Source organism: Papio anubis, chromosome 9, assembly GCF_008728515.1.
Source record: "Papio anubis isolate 15944 chromosome 9, Panubis1.0, whole genome shotgun sequence".
Classification (NCBI taxonomy): Eukaryota; Metazoa; Chordata; class Mammalia; order Primates; family Cercopithecidae; genus Papio; species Papio anubis.
This window is the reverse complement of record NC_044984.1, coordinates 64,064,418-64,084,779: the sequence shown is the minus strand read 5'-3', so window position 1 is coordinate 64,084,779 and position 20,362 is coordinate 64,064,418. Positions and strand designations below refer to the sequence as shown.

At 39.1% G+C, this 20,362-nt stretch overlaps 1 protein-coding gene across 10 annotated transcripts in view; it reads right to left on the bottom strand.

The window, feature by feature from the left end:
* The window catches only part of RAB3IP (RAB3A interacting protein), a 64,302-nt gene extending 48,658 nt beyond the window's left edge, over positions 1-15,644 (bottom strand). For 6 of the 10 annotated variants that reach the window (XR_002515699.2, XR_004176115.1, XR_001892757.3 and 3 more), the window contains exon 1: positions 14,155-14,733. Coding sequence is in view for 3 of the 10 variants with exons in the window: in XM_003906765.5 (XP_003906814.1) it covers positions 14,155-14,192 (38 nt within the window). In the remaining 7 variants the exon portion in view is untranslated. Of the gene's footprint in view, positions 1-14,154; positions 14,734-14,856; positions 14,927-15,024; positions 15,397-15,551 lie in introns of those variants that run through there. The other 4 variants (XM_003906764.5, XM_031650620.1, XM_009181197.4 and 1 more) reach the window with 3 other exon arrangements.
* Between the last annotated feature and the right edge of the window lie 4,718 nt (positions 15,645-20,362).

Genomic DNA, 20,362 nt, shown 5'->3' with positions numbered 1-20,362 from the left:
GGGGGAGGGGGGAGGGATAGCATTAGGAGATATACCTAATGTAAATGATAAGTTAATGCATGCAGCACACCAACATGGCACATGTATACATATGTAACAAACCTGCACGTTGTGCACATGTACCCTAGAACTTAAAGTATAATAAAAAAAAAAAGCCCAACATTTAAAAAAAAACTACAAATTAGTATGTGTCACAGACTTTCCAGCATATAGACAATCCAAAGTGCAACAATTAAATCTACAAATGACAAATTTCACATCCAATAAGCTATTTATTAATAGTAAGTGGTTTATTCTTCAAAATGAAACTAGTCCTTGTTTTTTTCATATAAAATATTCACTATGCCAAATGAAAGATGAGATTAATAAGGAATGTAAGGTGTTTAATACTCCATTAAAATTTATCATTTTTTCACCCCAAAGAATTTTCATTTTTTATTCATAATCCATATACCTACATATACCAAGAAAACAGCTATATTCAAAGTACATAATTCATTTTCACTTGAACATAGTTCAGGCAAGTACACTAACCAATTCATTACCATAAAAAAACCTTTATATTAGGTTTGCATTCAACTTTGACATTTTAATCAGTAACTATTTATGATTCTTTCTTCTATCCCATGTACTATGAATTCACCTCTCTATATCCTGAAGGTTCGCTGAATCATGAAATGTAAAAGCATTTGCATTTCTGGAAATACAAAACAGTACAAATCCTATGAAGGAAAATTTAGCAATAACTACAAAATGATGTTAAACCTGTGACCAAGCATGCCACTCCTGGGGCTTTATCCTAAAGATAAACCGGCAACATGAAAAGCAGCACTCTTTGTAATAGCAAAACACTGATTTAATGAACCAGGGTACATCCTCATAATGAAGCACTGCACAGATGTAAAATACATATCCATATATCGCTATGAAGTGACCTTGAAGATATACCAGTAAGTTAAAAAACAGGATAAATAACAGTAAACTACCTTTTATCTAAAAAAGGAGAATAAAAATACAAATATACATATATATATATAACTTTTTATAATAGAAAGGCTGGGTTCAGTGGCTCACACCTGTAATCCCAAAAACTTGACACACAGAGGCAGGAGGCCAGCTTGTGGCCAAGACTTAAAGACCAGCCTGGGCAACATAGTGAGACCCTGTCTTTACCAAACGTTGTAAAATTAGCTGGGTGTGATGGTGCAGGCCTATAGTCCTAACCACTTGAAAGGTTAAGATGGGAGGATGGCTTGAGCTGAGGAATTTGAGGTTACAGTGAGCTCTGATCATACCACTGCACTCCAGCCTGGGTGAAAGAGCAAGACCCTGTCTCAAAAAAAAAAAAAAAAAAAAGGAACAAAAGGAAAAAATGGTTACCTACAGAAGGAGAGAAGACACAGTGAAAAATATGAAAGCTAGACTTTTTTCTGACAGTACCTTGCTTTACAGATTTGATTTTGAGCTTGCAACCATGTAAACAATAAAAATTAAAGTTTAAAAAAGAACCCCTAAACATAAAGCAAATAAACTTGTGTATTGAGATGGTAGCTTAACCACACAGAAATGAACTACTTCAAGTGATTTTAAAACACAACAATACAAATATGTATCCCCAACGGAATGTATTCTAAAAGCAAAAGGAAGTGAAAAAAGTCATAAACTATTTTCACTGTTAATAATAGTAGCAATATTGATACTGTTATTCTGAAACTTTGTATAAGATGAAGCAAGTAAATTATGCTAATGTCATTTGGATCTAAGATTTTCAGCATATTAGAAAAAAATACAAATATAAAATCAAAGAATTTAAATCCTAGAGGCCTAAATTTGACTCAGAAACACCAGAAAAAAAATTCTAACTTTATCCAATGAAAAGGCATAGCAACACTGACCAATTCAGGAGTAATAAGCACCCATGTGCTCAGAGTAATACCACGTCCTCCAAAAAAGAACACAGGCTCCCTGGGAAAATGGCTGATTCCAGCCTGGGACAGAAACGGACGAAAGGACCCTGGAACATCTTGTTATACCAGAAAGCAAGTACACTATCAAAAACTACTGGACTGGTATCAAAAGGACTCCCACTAACCAAAAACAGGACAATCTGAACATCAAAAAGGATAATATCTGCAAAGAACTGAAAGGCAAATATTTTTAAATCCATGAGGTCATAATGACACTAAAAATAAAGCAAAGTCCCTCACTGGCCTTCTTTGATCAATGCTATGGAACCAATTCATTATTTTCAAAACTGGTAAATAAAATGAAAGAATGAAGTATTTTATCTGGCTTTCCTGTACATCAAGGAACTGAACAGCTCATGAGAAAAAGTTCTTTTTAGCAGAATTCCATTTAATAAATATAACTTTGGAATCCTAATGAAATAATGGATTTAGGGCAGTAATTATTTAAATAGCTATTAAAACTGTAAGGTAAAAGGTTGTTTGAGGAACTTTACAGTTAATCAATCAGAATGACAGTACCTGAACTCACTGATCACATCTTGTCACAAAAAGGGAGACAATCAAACATTATGTATATTATGTGGCAAATAAGAAATGATCATCACTGCCATTAATGAAGCATTCTGGCCCCTCTAAGAAAAAAAAAAGAAAGACCCCAAACCAAACAAGCCTCTTGATGGTCATCAGTTTATAGTAAATACAGAGGAGAAAGGAACATGTTAAATAACACCACAGGGACAAAAACAGCAAAATCTAGACTTTGGGACACTCTCATCATAAACAAACCAGCTGGTTTTTCCAATAAACTGTGAAAAAACAACAACAACAACAACAACAACAAAGAGGTAGAGGAAATTTATAGACTTAAGAGAAATAACTAAACAATCTGTGGGCCTTGTTTGGATTCTTCTTTGAATAAACCAACTGTAAAAACAAATTAAGTTATTAGGAATTATAGTTAATTTTAGGGATAATAATGGTATAATGGTTATAATTTTAAAATCCTTATCTTTTAAAGATACACACTGAAGTATTTATAGATGAAATAAGGTTACTTGGATTTGCTTCAAAATAATCCAGGGAGAGAGGAAGGGTACGGGGAGCCAAGGAGCCAAGTCATTCAACTACCAGCCCCAGTCTCACAGGAAGTTAAGGTGGCTCCTCCCATAACAGCTAGTATTTGTTGGGCACTTACTAAATATTAAGTATAGTGCATCTATGCTTAAGGAAACTGCAGCTTAGAGTAGTCAGAATTAAAGCCTACCGTTATTAGATTCTACCATCCAAGCTCTTAACCACCACGACACACCTACTACTACAAGCAGAACTGCTTTGCCACTCCATTGTTCCACTGTTCTAGTGAAAATGTTTCTCTTGGTTTTGAATTAAAATCCATCACACCTGCAACATTAACCCTATTTTTCCCACATATAAACACAGTATTTCAGCCATTCTTTCAGCAAGTATTTACTAATGACCTACTCTGTATCAGGCTCTGGGGAAAGATGAAAAATCTACTCTCCCTTCAAACAGCCTAACAGAGTAGGAAACTGACAAGTAAAGGCAATGATACGTGATAAATGCCACAGAAGATGCAAACAAACTCAGAGACCACACAGAAGGACAAATAAATCAGAGGCAAAGGATTCTCGAAAAAATAAAGCCAAAGAAAAGATCCAAACAACGAGTAGGAAATGAGAAAGACAAAACCTCTGTAAGGGATTTCCAGACATATCTACCGTGTGAAAGCAAAGCATTTATACGAAACACAGATACTCCATTAGCTGGGGCATAAGCTATGAATATAAAGTACAAGTCTCCAAGACAGGCAGGTTTGAATCCCACTTCTGTCAAATTACTGAGACAATCTGAGCCTAGGTTCTCCCATCTGGAAATCTGTGCCTTGGTTTTGCTACCTAACAGAATGAAAATTAAAAGGGATAATACTATATAACAGCGGTCCTCAACCTTTTTGGTCCCAGGGACCAGTTTCATGGAAGACAATTTTTCCACAGACAGGGCAGAGGGTGGGAGGGGATGGTTTCGGGAAGAAACTGTTTTACCTCAGATCATCAGGCATTAGATTCTCTTAAGAATCACGCAACCTATCCCTCGCATGTGCAGTTCACAATATGGTTCGCACTCCTATGAGAATCTAATGCAGCTGCTGAACTGACAGAAGGCGGAGCTCAGATGGGAATACTCACTTGTCCGCCACTTACCTTCTGCCACTTACCTCCTGCTGTGTGGCCCAATTCTTAACAGGCCACAGACCACTTCTGGTCCACAGCCCAGGGATTGGGGACCCCTGCTATATAGTACTTAGGACAACGCCTCTGAGCAGTGCTTCTAACCTATAATGTTTTCCTTCTGGGGGATATATTTAAACACTATCTAAATTCAAGTCACTTCTGAAAAGGAGATTATTTTGAGGTTAAATTTAATCCCTTTTTCAAGCACGTGAAATTTCCATAAAACATAATTTACCTGGTAATGAGTTTCCAATCTCACTGGTCTGAAAATCTTTTGCCCTTTAAATATATAGAAGCTTTAAGATTTATTTCACATGCAACATCTTTATAAGAGTAAAATACTATTTTTAAGCAGTAGTATCTTTTGCATTAAGTAGTATCTTTTGCATTAAGCAATGAGTGATTCAAAAAGAACTAATTTCAATTGAAGATTATCCCAATTAATAAATTAAACTTGTCAAGGATCACGACCAATATGTAAAAAAGATGATCACACTAAATTCTTATGGGTGAATTACCAACACAACTTGGCTGGCCTTGTCACTGAGCTCCAGGTAATAAAGCCAACTGCAGACCACAAGAAAAAGTTGATTAAAACAATTTGCTTCTGATCCCCAATATACATTTTCTGTTAATTTTTCTTTCTCAAAGTCAGTACTATCATAGCAAAAGCAACAGCCAATCTTTACTGAAAGTTAACTATGTGTCAGACAGTGGTGCTAAGAATTTCATACATATTACCTCATTTAATAAATGCCTAGAAAGATCCTAATAACTTCTTATGATTTATTTATTCTAATTAAAGTGAATTTTTTAAATGTTTCTTGAAAACAAAAGGCATCCCTAGGACAACTCAAGAAATCAGGATTAATGGGAAAATATTTTCAGTGAAACATCTGAAGAACATGAATAAAATGAATATACGTATTTTAAATGAAATCTAGCAACTTGATTTATATCAGTAGTCCAAAAGAAAAAATAAAATCCATTTTCCCACAAAATGCACATTCCCCTAATTTGGACTTACCTTGACAAATGGGAAACATAGGATTTTAATTTTAGAAAAATAAAAACTAAAGCTGTGATTTTTATCTTTTTTCATATCAATTTAAAGCATGTGAAAATTAAATAATTTGAATTCTATATTTACTAAAATTCCTCAAAGCACTACACTCAGAAAGTAAATCATTTCCAACAAAGGAGGTAATATGGTAACACAGCAGAGTAGAAGCATCAGTACTTGAAGAAGAAAGCTAAGGCTCCTGATCAAGCTCTGAGGTCTATCTATGAACCTGGGCAGGTAACTTATCTGAGCCCAAATATATTCATCTATTTCATTGTAGAACTGAACCAAATAATCCTGGTAGATAAAGGAGTATACTCTTCTACTAGAAGAAAGGCCAATAGGGTAATTTAGCCAGTATTCACTACCTCACCAAATAGCTTGTACTCTGGAATCAGTTTCAAATCTTGGCTTCACCAGTTACTAATAAAGTGACCTAGAGATCTAAGTCTCAATTTCTCATCTGAAAATGGAGATGACAGGTCAGGCACAGTGGCTCATGCCCTAATTTCAGCACTTTGGAAGGCCAAGACAGGAGGGCTGCTTGAGCCCAAGGAGTTTAAGCAATAACCCAAAGCAACATAGCGAGACCCTGTCTCTATAAAAAATTTAAAAATTAGGAGTGGGTGGTGGCATACACCTGTGGTCCCAGCTACTTGGGACGATAGCCTGAGCCAGGGAGGTTGAGGCTGTAGTGAACTGTGATCGTGCCACTGCACTCCAGCCTGGGCAACAAAGAAAGACCCTCTCTCTCTCTCTCTCTGTCTCTCTCTCTCTCACACACACACACACACACACAAAAGTAAGGGGAGATAACTGTACTATCTCCTAAGGTAGTCATGAGAATTAAAGGACTTAGCACCGTACTTGGCACTTACCAATTAAGATTGGCTGTTACTATTATAATGATCTCTAGGGCATTTCCTAATACTTGCCATATATTTTGATCATACTGTATCAGCACAAGCACTATCACTAACAACAAAAAGCAATGTGTTGAGTTTGGGTTTAAATATAATATTAGCAATTAAAAGCTTATTGTTTTGAATGATTTTCCTCAAAAAAAGTAAACATCTATATATTATACTGTAGTGCAATTTTGTTTTACTATTATCACAATAATAGAAATTAAATATTCCAAGGCATGTCAAAAGAAAAGGTTTAAAGATTATGTAAGCACTATTTTCCTCTTTCAATTTATTCACAGACAGTTGTGGAAGGGGGGCAGGGAGGAAAGTACAGACGCTTTTTAAATTCCCAAATGACTTCTTAATTTAACATGAATTATGAAAGAAACAGTTTCTGAGATTAAAAATGAGACTGCTACTTCAATAGCATATAATTGAACTGTGATAAATTCCATCAGTTACAAATTCTATCACTTCTTTAAAAACCTTCAACATTTACTATATATATTAAATACATTTATTTTATACATATATGTGATAAATTATATTTATTCTTGTTGGAATGGAAGGATGATCGCCAGCTTCAATTCCTCCGGGCAAATCCTGGTACTAAGTTCCAAGAATACAGGTACAAATGGACCAAAGATATATCACACAGTCTCTACGAGCCACTGCGAGATTATTCTGAGAGTTGTGGGGAGGGAAGGGGGAAGAAGAAGAATGTTTCAGGGAGAAGTAAAATATAAGTCAGATTTTAAATGCTGAATACAAGTCCAGGATCCCCTAGACGCACAAGGGGAATAGGATAGGACAGTCAGGGAATAAGGGTCTGGCACTAATAAAACTAACAAAGGAGAGAGTAGCAGAAAAGCAGGCTGGAGAGGCGGACTGTGAGAGACCATTAAAAGCCTTCTTTAAAAGAGAAAATGCTGCTTAGAGTTTATCCTGAAGAGATGCTGAGATCTACATTTTAGAAAGTATAGATGCCTTGTAATATAGTCATTTAAAAATGACTCCCAAGGCAATGAGAACTTTACTAGAGAGACTAGAGGCCGTTTAAAGGATTACTGTCTGATCTAATGCCAAGGTCATGGACTGGAAATGTGGGGATGGAGGCATATACACATATGGAAAGCATTCAGAACAGCTTCATTTGTATTTATTCACAAACACACAGTTATTCCAGTTAATCTTCAGAGCATTCATTTGAAATGGTTCTTATCCCTATTTTACAGATACAAAAAACTGAAGCTCAGAGAGATTAATGTTGTCAAATAGCCAAAAAGTAACAGAGCTAGTATTCAAACTCTGGTGTGTCTGACTCTAACCCCTAACTCCACTACATCTGAGATACACTTAGAAGGTGAAATGGATAGGGAGTAGGGAGATGGGAATACAGGTTAAATCACAGCAAAGAATCTCTAAGAAGTGAACAATCCTGGGTTCAGCAAACCACCATGGCACATGTATACTTCTGTAACAAATCTGCATGTTCTGCACATGTATCCCAGAACTTAAAGTATAAAAAAAGTAAACAATCCAAAAGAATAATTATGTTTAACCTCTGAACCCTTCTCTTACTTACACAAAGACAAAACTGAAGTTTCTCTAAAGCACTGCTATTGAAATGAGCATCTGCTATTGCTTTGTGTTCTATTATTTTCTTGAAGTTGACAACCGAGTGATTCTTCCAATTGAAGCCCCCGTTCACATAATAATTATTTCCCAGGACGTCTTACACTCATGAACTGTCCCCACACTAGGATTAAAAACAGACGCAGTCCCCGGATGCTTAAACCAAACTACATTTACTGCTATATGACCAGGCGTCTACTACGGATGATGCTCAGAAATCTGCGGTGCCAACCACAGCTTTATACCTATCTTCGTAGAACTAATTCCACTAAAAATTTTTGAAATAGGACCCGTATTTACCCTATAAACTTACCACACCCTACTCCATACTCTTAATACACCTTCACCCCATAAATCTCTACAAAATCTCTCTACAGACCCACTGTACAGCTGCCCCAGCATTAACCTTTTAAGTTAAAGACCGAGAGAAACAACGCCTCTCTACAGTGAAATGCCCCAACTAGATACATCTATGTGACCCAGCATCATCATATCCATACTCCTCACACCATACCTCACCATCCAACTAAAACTATTAAGCACAAATTATTATTTACCCCTCTCGAAAAAAAAATTGACACACAAAACTACAACCCTTGAGAATCAAAATGAACGAAAATCTATTTACCCCATTCATCACCCCAACAATTCTAAGCCTGCCTGCCGTAGTCCCCATCATTCTGTTTCCCTCCTTACTAATTCCAACTTCCAAGCACCTTATCAACAACCGACTAATTATCATCCAACAAAAATTAATTCAACTTATCCTAAAACAAATAATAACAATTCACAATACCAAAGGACAAACCTGATCCCTCATACTAATATCCCTAATTACCTTTATTACCATAACCAACCTCCTCGGACTTCTACCTCACTCATTTACACCAACCACCCTATATTATTGTTGTTATCATTTCCTCCTCTGTTTTGCTACTATGCCAGAATTTAAAATATTTATTTGGCTCCTTACAGGACTTGGAAAAAACAGCGTATAAATCAAAATAAACAGAAACTTGAATTTACTATAGTACCTATATCCCTGTGTATTTTCTTTAAAAGTATAGATATTTTATATCAAGGAATTAGTGTTAATTTTTTAAGTTTGTAATAACAAAAGTAGAAAATGTAGATTAAAATGAAAAAATAAATAAAAAACAAAGTTTGTAAAAGTACTGTAGTTAACTGCTCTTATCTTTGGGAAATACATACTGAAATATCTACAGGGGAAATTACACAGGACTTGCAATTTGTTTCAAAATAATATAGAAGTGGGAGAAGCCGATGGACGAGGACTTATCATTGTTGACAGTTACTGGGCTACATGATGGAAACTTTCAGGTTTATTACACTATTGTGTCTACTTATCTTATTTGAAACTCTCCGTAATTATAATGCTCTCAAAATAAAAAGGGAAGTTCAAAATTTATTCCAATACTGTATAATAAAGGAGGAAAAAACAAAACAAGTATATATATAAAGTCATTTTTTCCATTAGCTTTCATAATAATGTTAAAGTTGGCTTCCCAAACTAGCATTTTAGTTATGACCAAAAAAATCGCATTTATCTTTTAAGAAGCGTTCTCTGTCTATAAATGCGAATATAATTAATAGCCCAAGGGCAAAATTAGTCAAATGATCAATCAGGCTACACAATTTTCCCATTTTTATTAAAACAGATCACAAATGAATTCCCACTAATTCCACAATACTTTTGTTTTTGTTTTTGTTTTTGTTTTTGAGATGCAGTCACGCTCTGTTGCCCAGGCTGGAGTGCAGTGGCACAATCTCAGCTCACTGCAACATATGTCTCCTGAGTAGCTGGGATTACAGGCGCCCGTCACCACACTCAGCTAATTTTTTGTATTTTTAGTAAAGATAGGGTTTTGCCATGTTGACCAGGTTTGTCTCAAACTCCTGACCTCAAGCAACTGTCAGGAGTAACTGTTAATCGTTTAAATTAACAGAACACTGCATGTTCTCACTCATAAGTGGGAGTTGAACAACGAGAACACATGGACACAGGGAAGGGAACATCACACCTGTCGGGTCTGTCAGGGAGTTGGGGGCTAGGGGAGGGATAGCATTAGGAGAAATACCTAATGTAGATGACGGGTTGATGGGTGCAGCAAATCACCATGGCACGTATATACCTACGTATACAAACCTGCACCTTCTGCACATGTATCCCAGAACTTAAAAGTATAATTTTTTTAAAAAACCATTTTCCAAATTTTTTTTTCTCAATAATGGAAGCCTCATTTTATATATCCTCTTAAGAATATATGTCAACTAAACATTCAATAGGCGCTGAAGTATGCACTGACTGAATAAATAAACAAGAGTCTTTAGAGAACGAATGAATAGCAAAGCAGTAAAGAGTGGAGACAGTTATTCAGGCTACATTTTTGCTGAAAAAGATAGAAATGAAACAGTAAGTACCTCGTGAGAGTATCAAAACTGGAAAATTGAAGTTTGAGAAAACCTGAGCATTTTAACAGACTAATTTCAGAAAACCTTCCTTCTAGTTCAGATTCTGTCACTGACAAGCTGTGTGAACTGACACAAGTCATTTAATCTCTCTAAGCTTCAGTTTTGACATCTATAATGGTAGTGGTATTATCTCCCCTGCCTACATTTGAGAAAATCAAATGGCACATCAATGTAAAAATGTTGTACACGTTGTAAAGCACAATATAAATGTACGATTTTATAAAGATCTAAGAAAAAAAAAGTAATGGGGGGAAATAGCAAAAACATACTGAAGGAGATGGGTCTTACAAATCAGAAGGAACTTTATTTATCTTAGATAAAAGGGAAAGAAGGGGAAAACTAGTCTTTCTGAGGCATGTGGTTCAAATATGATTCTTTTCCCCACAGGGAACTGATACAAATTTGCTTATTGTTTTTTCAAACTTATTTTGGTTTTTCTTTTATACTTTATCCTTATCTGACAACCAGGTGCCCCCAAATATTCAATACTATTACTTTTATCTGGGCATATCAAATTACAATTCACTTATTTAAGTGGTTCTAAGCTATCATCTGTATGCTCCTTAATGCTTATAGGGCATTCTCACATTCTTGAATAGAGTTTCTTTATACTAAAAACTGTCAATTCATATACTTATATCCGTACCCCTGAGGAGAATTTCATCAACTTGCAATTATGCTTATATTTACAATCCTGTTGTTAACTACAAGCATCAAATCTTCCATGAACTTGAACTATTTGAATAATTTTCATTCTTTTTCCTCTAAGTAATATCACTCTATGGCTATAGTTATCTAATTTCATGTTGCCTATATTCTAAGATAAATCAGATTACTTTTTCCACTTTTCTCTAAGCAAGACTATGTAAGATGTAAGCTCATAAAACTACCTCATTTAGTTGTAAGTTGAAAAAGAAAGCGGAAGGGAAAATAGAGATAGCAAGTTAATGCTCCCAGTTGTGTAAGTATCTTCCTCTTCCTTCCTTTGTCCCTTCATTTCTCATTCAATGTTCATTTCAATTTCTGCTGCTAGATCAGCTTCAATACACCCTAACATTCTTCAACTGATCATCCATCACCAAACACAGCACAGTACCTACCAGGCCCAATGTTAAAGCTATAAAATGAGGTAAGCCCTACTCTCGAAGACCTTGTAGACTAGAGGAAGAGACCACCTTGTCAACAAACATGTTTCTAGGTCCCTAGAAACAGTTACAAATACAACACAAATATCAAAGCTCATAAATACCAAAAAAGAGATACTCAGTATTACAAAAGCATAAAATTTTTTATAAGAGTACTACCTGGTACAATTAAGGATAGCAGTACAAAAAAAGGACAAACTAGCTAGAAAGCAGTTTACAAAAGCTCAGATATTTTGTTTTTAGGATATCAAATGCATAGTAACCAATTTACTATGCTTTGTTGAATTGCATCTTAATCAGAATTATATTGGACAAAAGTTTAGTTTGAAAAAGTGTACTCCCTCGGAATATCTTCAAAGCTTTCCCTCATTACCTCAATGCACAAATATCTCTACCCACTACCCATCTGTTCTTCCTCTCCACTACTCAACTATCCTAGCACTTTGTCTTAGTTGACAGTCATTAAAATATGTAACGTGTGTTCTACATTTTGAAGAACTTATAAAAGATATGGGAATGATTATAAGGCCCTAACTCCCATATTCCTTAAGAATTGTTTCCTTTAACCCCTACTGTGACTTGCAGAGTAGATGCTCAATTGAGTATATGCTATTAAAAAAATCTCTGGTGACACATTAGAATTACATATTACATTAATATTACATATCTCATAAAAGCTAAATTACAAACAGTTCTTCAACATTATAAGCTACACACAAAGAAGTGATAATGCAGTGATTATGAGCAAATAATTCTTCAGCATTACCACTTATACATGAAGAAATGACAGAGTGTAGTTGTTAACAGCACAGACACAGAAGACAAACTGACATCTAATCCAGACCTGTCACTTAATTAACTATATGACTTTGAGCAAACTACATAAGGTCTCAGCGTCTCAATTTTCTCAACTACAAAATAGGGATAAAGTACTATCTCCCAGCTCACTGTGAGAGTGAGTGAGTTAGTATAAAGCTTATACCAGGACTTGGCTTGATAAGCACTAGACTTAAAAGTAACTGTAGTAGCAAGGCTGGTATCACCGTCATTAGAAAACTTGGGTATTTTTAAACCAGAAATACAAATGGTAACACTTGTCATCTGTGTGCCTCCTTATAGTTACAAAGTTCTTTAATAGAAAGTGCAGACCAGGAATGTAAGGAATAAGAGCACTAAGTTCCATTTTGGGCAGTTGGATACAGTTTTTAATACTGGCTCTGTCACTGGCCAGCTGTATGACCACCTACAACTAAGTAACTACAGACAAATTATCGCAACTTTCTAAGCCTCCATTTCCTGATTTGTAAAATTTGACAAGTCACCTATATCTCAGGAATGTCCAGAGGACTGAGGAGTCAAGGTATGGAAAACAAGCACACACAGTGCCTTGCACACAAGCAAGCTCACATCGGTTCCTTCTCCCCTTCCCCACATCTCTAATGGAGTATCTTATTAAATCCTCATCTCACCACTATGAAGTTCATATTAGGTTGAAACATAAAAAACAGCAGAATATTAGCAATTTCAACCTAATAGTATTTCCACTGACAAATGGAGAAAATAAGCTCAAATAGGTTAAATGTTTTACTCAAGGTTTTATGCACAGTAAGTGATGGAACTGAACATTAAATAATTTTTCATTCAGCCAGCTCGCTAATTTGTTCACTGACTCCTGCTGAGGGGGAAAAAAGTATACTAACTACTATAATGCATATAAAACTACTGTAATCTACAAGGTATTTTTTCCTGCCATGTTTAAAAAATGAGGGGGTGAAACAGATTTCTAAGAACATTTCCATTTTAAAAATTATTTGCAGAGGATGTGTGTGTTGGGAGAGGATGAGGGTTTACACAAAATCAAAGGTAAAGAATATTAAAGGAAGCATATGAATAATTACACTAATTCAAAAAGTACAATAGGATCTATTCAGAAAACCCACAAAGCAGCTAAACATTAAATGGCCATCCTGGTGAAAGGTTACAAGTATTCAATACCACAGATGAGTTGTCTGCCAAACACGGAAGGAAGAGTTATATTAAACACTTTGGTTCACAAAGGTATACATTAATATATAACATTACTGTAATGGAAAAAAATGAAAGGCTTTTCCTTCAATAGTTAAAAAATGGACTACTTAACTGTATAACTTTATTTCTGTAAATTCCACAAGGGCTTTAGGATTAGATCACATAAGCCATATCTAGAATACAATGTCCAAACACGAAAAGTCCTATCAAAATGCACAGTACTAGTAAATAAATAACAAATGGTAACAGTACAAGGCCCCATAAAACTGGTGAAATATTTAACAGTATCAAATATTTACTACGATTAGTCTACAACCCTATTCTGCCTCTTTTCTCCTTGATTTGTCATTCACCACTGGGGGGGGAAAAAAAAACCTTCATGAACAACAAAATGAGAAAAAGGATAATGAACAAGAACTGGGTCTTTCAATTGATTTACAACGGAACAGTTTTGTTGTAATCCTCTTACGGGCCCCTCCTCCAATTATGCAATCATTCCACTGCAAGAGATTACAAGGCTTTTAACCCGACACTGAAAGGAAGGAGTTGGGGTGAAACAGGAGTGTATAACAGGTAGCCTCCGAACAAGCAACATTTCCATGAAACTAAATTGCCTCTCAGTAATCAGTACTAACTCAGCGCTCTTGTCTTTCAAGACCTTACCCTTTAGCCATTGCAGATATATCTGTTTTTAATCCCATAACAACCGGCAACTGTTTACATGCTGCGGCTTCCACCCAGCATCATCACTTCTGGAGCCAGGAAGCTCGCGCTTCCCCGGGCGGTCGGTGCGAGTTGTCGACGCTGGGAGGGCAGAGCCGTGCAATCCCACCCGTGCAGCTCGTCTCAACTCCCCTGAACACAAGTCTGGCTGCAAGGAGCTGCCTCTTCGGACGCGACTCCGGGCGCCTGCCCGGAATTTCCCACCAGGTTTCACCGAAACCTCCCGAGGGTGACCTCTACGCCTCGGCACGGTGCCTCACGCGTCGTTTCCTAAGACAGGGGCACGAAAACACCCCAGGTCCACAGCTATTGCCCCGTCCACAGCCCTGCCGCGCGGCGCCCGGTGTTGTGAGCGGCTTCCGACTTGTTCGGGAACTCCGTCTTCATCTCCCTCGCGACCCGGCCCTCCGCTCCCGGCCGCAACCGCCCGCCGCCAGGTAACCCGCCGGGCTCCGGCTCCCTGCCCCGGGAGCGCGGGACCGCGCAGTTAATGTGTAAAGCGCCCGTGCCCGGGGGAGGAGCCGCCGCCCGGCGCCCACCAGCAGCCCAGGGGGCGGCCGGCTGACCCGGGGCGCCGAGGTCCCCCCACACGCCGCCCCCAAGAGCCCGGAGCCCAATTGCCCAGGCGGAGAGCGCGCTCACCGGGCCGGGGCATCCCGCCGAACCCCCGCGCGCCGCGCCCTCCACGGCGCCGGCACCTGCACCTGCCGCGGCCGCCCCTCCTGGCCGACTCGCCGGAGGCGGGCGCGCGGGCGCCGAGGGGGGCGGTGCTCCACGCTCCGGGCCTCTCCCTCCCGCGGCCGCACTCACCTGATGAACCCACCGCGGCCGCTGCCGGCGCTCACGGGCGCTCACAGAGCCGCAGAGAGCGCGCCCCGAAGCAGCGAGAGGCGGAGGACGACGGCGAGCCCTTCCCGCTACACTCCACGGTGGCGGGCTCACTACGCCGGCAGCCGCCGAGAAAACGCGGGACTGCGCCTGCGCCGGAAGCGGGGCCGGGGCCGAGTGCCGGGAGCCGGGAGCCGGGAGCGGCCGGTCCTCACGGAGGGAGGGCGGGGCGAGGGGGGGTGTGGCAGGCAGGGGCGGGGCGGGCCCGGCGTGGGGCCTGGGGGCGGACGCGCTTCCGCGCCCCCTGGCGCCAGGCGGGGCTCGTCGCAGGTGTCACGGGCCTGGCCCCAGGTTCCTCCGCGGGCGGTTTCCCTGGGAACAAGGGCGAGCCCGAGCTGCGCTGTTTCCCGGGGCCCGAGAGGCCGCCTCAGGTTGACTTCAGGCATGTTGGGCTCTCCAGGAGGGAGAAGAGGCACCTTCGCCGTGAGTTGAGGACTCCTAGAACCAACCTGAGACTCCGCGGCCATATACATCTTACGACGTGTGTGTGTGGCGGGGGATGGGAGGGGAGGAATCCTGTAGAACCCAGATCCCATCATTCCAGCAACTGCCAGAGCGTTCGAGAATGTCACGCCTGTACCTGTCTTCTCTCATCTTTTGTGCCAACTGTTTTATCAAACTTCCACCCCACTTTAAGTCTTCCAGGTAGGAAAAATACAGAAAGAGCCAAGATCCCCAAAATCGGAAAAAATAAAGAGGCAGTCATAGTATGTGTCTCTATGTTTAGCAAAAGAGAAACGTGCAATTTATGTGATACACATATTGAATAGAACCATCATTCTGGGTATTAATGTGTATGGCTGTTGGAGTCAGAATTACTGGGTTTGAGCCTGCCACCTGCTAGCTGAGTGACCTTAGGCAAATGAATCTCTAGCCCCAATTTTCTCATCAGTGAATGAGTATACAAGAACCTGCCTCGCTAAGTCATTGAGAGTTTAAATGACTTAATTCATGTAAACACTTTGCATACTTCATGACACAGGGTGCCTGATGAATATTAGCTATTGTTGTTATACCATTATAACTATTATCATGCATCTGTAATCCAGAAACCTAGAAAGTCAGTTTTTCTTATGTTATACCCCATCACCAATGTATCACCAAGTCTTATTCATCCTAATTTCTAAATAATTCTTAAATCTATCTTATCTGATATTCATTGCCACTAGAAATGACCTTTCTTATTAATGGACTCCTAACTATTCTCCCTTATATCACGTAGCTAGTCATTCATTCATCAAACATTTTATTGCACTCCATCTGTGTGCTTCCTGTTAGACATAGGGACAGAGAAACCATTACAAAGTCCCCACCATTCACGGACTCAAACATATATAGGGAGACAAGTATGTCAGTAATAGCTACGTGAAATGAATAAATTAAATATACAGCAAACCACTTGGGCTCCCCAGTCTTGCTGTACTCACAACCCTGTATTTCCATATGCTGTTTCTTTTTATGTCTTGATCTCCTACCTTTTCCTTGCCTTGCTAGTTATTTGTTATTCATTATTTATCCTAGACATCAATTCCCCTGTTGGCCACTCAGCCCTATCCCAGCCACTCCGGTATGGGCTAAGTGCCCCTACCAGTGCTTCCATAACACCGTATCTCTTTGTAATACTTATCACATAGAGTTATAATCGTAGCTGTATTTCTCCATTTTCCTAGACTGTGAGCTTCTTGAGAACAGGCACAAGGTCTGACATGCAGTGGGACTGACTCAGTAAATGCAGAATGAGTGAATGGTATGCATGCAGAGTGCAGTCTTGGTGTGTGAATGTTTAGAGGATAAGTCCTATGATATATTCTACATAAGACCTAAGACATCGTGATCTACAGGAAATAGTAAACAGTAACCATATGCCTGAGTCCTGTGTTGGTCCATTGACAAATCACCTACCATCCATGAGGCTTTTTGAAATATACTGAAAGATGTTCCTCTTGAGTACGTAACCTGTTAGCACTGTTTGAGAAGAGTGACATAGATTGTTACCTGTAATAATACTTCAGTGTTCCTGCAGCACAGAGACCAAGATACATTACAGAATGTTAGACACTCAGAATCTCAGCCTACAAAGTATGTAAAAACTGTGAGCATCTTAAGTTTGATAGCTTACCCACATATGAAAAGGACAGCTATTTCACAAAATTTAAAAATGTGAAAGATCTGGACAGGCACGGTGGCTCATGCCTGTAATCCTAGCACTTTGGGAGGCCAAGGTGGGCAGATCACTTGCGGTAAGGAATTCAAGACCAGCCTGGCCAATGTGGTGAATCCCCATCTCTACCAAAAAACAAAATACGAAAATTAGCTGTGCATGGTGGCGCACGCCTGTAGTCCCAGCTACTTGGAAGACTGAGGTGGGAGAATCACTTGAACCCAGGAGGCGGGGGTTGCAGTGAGCTGAGATGGCGCCACTGCACTCCAGCCTGGGTGAGTGAGACCCTGTCTCAAAAGAACAAAACAAAAGGCCATGTGCAGTGGCTCACGCCTGTAATCACAGCACTTTGGGAGGCTGAGGTGGGCAGATCACCTGAGGTCAGGAGTTCAAGACTAGCCTGGCCAACAGGGTGAAACCCCATCTCTACCAAAAATATAAAAAATTACCGGGAGTGGTGGCCGGAGCCTATAATCCCAGCTACTTGGGAGGCCGAGACAGAAGAATCACTTGAACCTTGAATCACTTGAACTCGGGAGGTAGAGGTTGCCTCGAGCCAATCGCACCATTGCACTCCAGCCTGGGCGACGAGTGAGACTCCATCTTAGTGAGACTCCATCTCAAAAAGAAAAAAAGTGAAAGATTTTATGGTGTGCTCAAGATTGCCTTTTTCTCTTTATGTTTTTCTCTTTATTTTTTAAAAGTGTGAATTATAAAATTAATGTCAATTATAACATAAAATAACATTGTTTTTTTATCTTAAGACTTTCTCATTTATACTTTGGGCCAGAAAAAAAGGAGATGAGTGCAAAGATACAGAAATTTTAAGTCGAACAAACCATTCTAAGGTTGTTACCCTTAGTTATAACTTTTATTACTTGTTTCCCTCCATTTTGTTTTCAGAGTTAAGAAAATGTGTATTTTCATGGTATTTTCCAGTTGCAAACTGACTTCATATTAATGATTATGTGAGTCTTGTACAAAAAAAAATTTGATGCAGGTGGAAAGGTAGTTATTCTTCATTTTTGTGGATGGGGAGCTTAGGCCACCAGAGTTAGGGCCCTGGTATTTGGAATGCAGGTGAGTATCTTATAAATGAATGAAGTGAAAGCATATTGAAGTTTTGTGTCCAGTAGTATGGCAGACTAGAGACTCTGGCTGATTCTCAAACCAAAAGCAACTCAAAAGTGCTGAATAAAACATATAAAACATCTTATCAAACATATCAAAGAGCTGGCAAGAATTATAAGAAACCCTGAAGGGCACAAACTAGGTATAAGTGAGAACCCAGACTGGTAAATAATAACAATGCAAAAATGAAATGGGAAAAAAAGACAGTTATGGGGAAAATGTACCAAAAGTAATTAATCTATCATTTCCTTGCCTGCCAAAATAGCTACTGAGTGCCAGTGCTTGTGTTCTTATAAAAACTGGCTTTTGCAACTCCTGTACAAAAGCAGAGCAATCTCAAAAGTGTCTGTCATTATATTAATTATGGACAACCCTGTATTTCAGGCCCGCTTTCTGATGTTGGAATAAATGACTGGGAAAAATTGGAAAGCTGAAAGAAAGGGTTTAACAGGGAGCTTAGACTCTGAAAAATATGATTCCTCCCTTCAAAAGAATCACTTTAACAAGCCACATATATATAACAAAACGTTTTGAGAATTGACTTTAGATCCAGTTTATCTCACACACAAATTGCCATCCATCAAACAAATATTTATTTGTTGCTTCTCTGTGCTAACCATGTAAGTAATTTTCAGTAAGAAGGAAGAGAAGGAGAGATGAGACACAATGAGAGGGCTTCCTGGCCTCCCCTTACTTTTTAATACCAGCTACCAATCTATTACTGAGGCTTCCTTCATCCCTTCCCATAGGTTCTGTGAGAAATCCTTCTGTCCTTAATTCTCCCTTTTTGCTTTATATAGCTTTGAATGATTCCTACTACTGCCACCAGAAAATTATCCTAAACAATATATTTTCATACAGGGATTGGTTTCTATAACAGCTAAAAACCTCAAAGTAACAGTAGCTTAAAGAAAATAAAATGTATTACTCTCACGTCACTGCAGGTGACTCTCTAATCAGCAGATCCATGGGCTCCTTCCATCATGTGGCTTTACCATCCTGAAAAGCAGCTTCTACCTTATGATCCGTCATGGCTGCTCAAGCTCCTTACATCCTTTTTCCAGTGAGCATAAAGGAGGTAGGGGCAGAAAGGAACACGCCTCTATTCTAGGCCACTTGCAGAAGTTGTAAACATCACTACACTGTACTCTCTCGGTCAAGTGTAGTCTCTATTGGGTAGCCATGGCCCAGCTAAAAATCAATGGTTCTAACACTAATGAAGAAGGGGAGAACGTATATTAAAGAGAACTAGCAGTCTCTACTTCATCACCTGAGATGAGGCTTAGGATGAGAGAAATGGTGATGGGGTGGAACATACAAATAGAACAAAGGCAGTGCTAGGAAAACATGCAGTGTATTCAGAGATGGTAAGCAATGCAGCTTAATTGGCTCATGGAACAAGTGCAGGTGGATAGATAAGCCTGGAAAGATATGCAGGAGCCAGATTGTGGAAAGATCATAAATGCCAGACTGAAGAATATAGAATTTGATAGAAGGTTTCTGAAAGATTTTTGAGCTGGAGAGTAAAATGATCAAAACAATGCTTTAGGAAGACTTGTGTTGGCAATGCCTAGAATATATTTGAGGAAAGAATGACTACAGGCAAGGAAATTAGATAGGAAGCTACAATGAGATAGTGCCTATACTTCATGAAAACAGAGAAGAGGAAACATTTCAAAGGATGTTGTCTAATGCAGCAAGTGATCAGATGTCCCACACCTCTCTCATGCGCGCACGCACACACACACAGAGCTTACTTACTCAGCATCCATTATACCTTTTTGAGATCAGCACGTTGATGTTACTTGGAGAAGCATCTTTCCACCATATTCAGTTCACATGATTCCAGTGGAACTGAATTCCCCCAACTCCAGAGGGGAATATGTGATGCAGGCTTGACCATTCAGAGAATACACCTAGTCTCTGTGATGGATTCAGTGATAAGCAAATGACTCAAAAGTCAGTTCT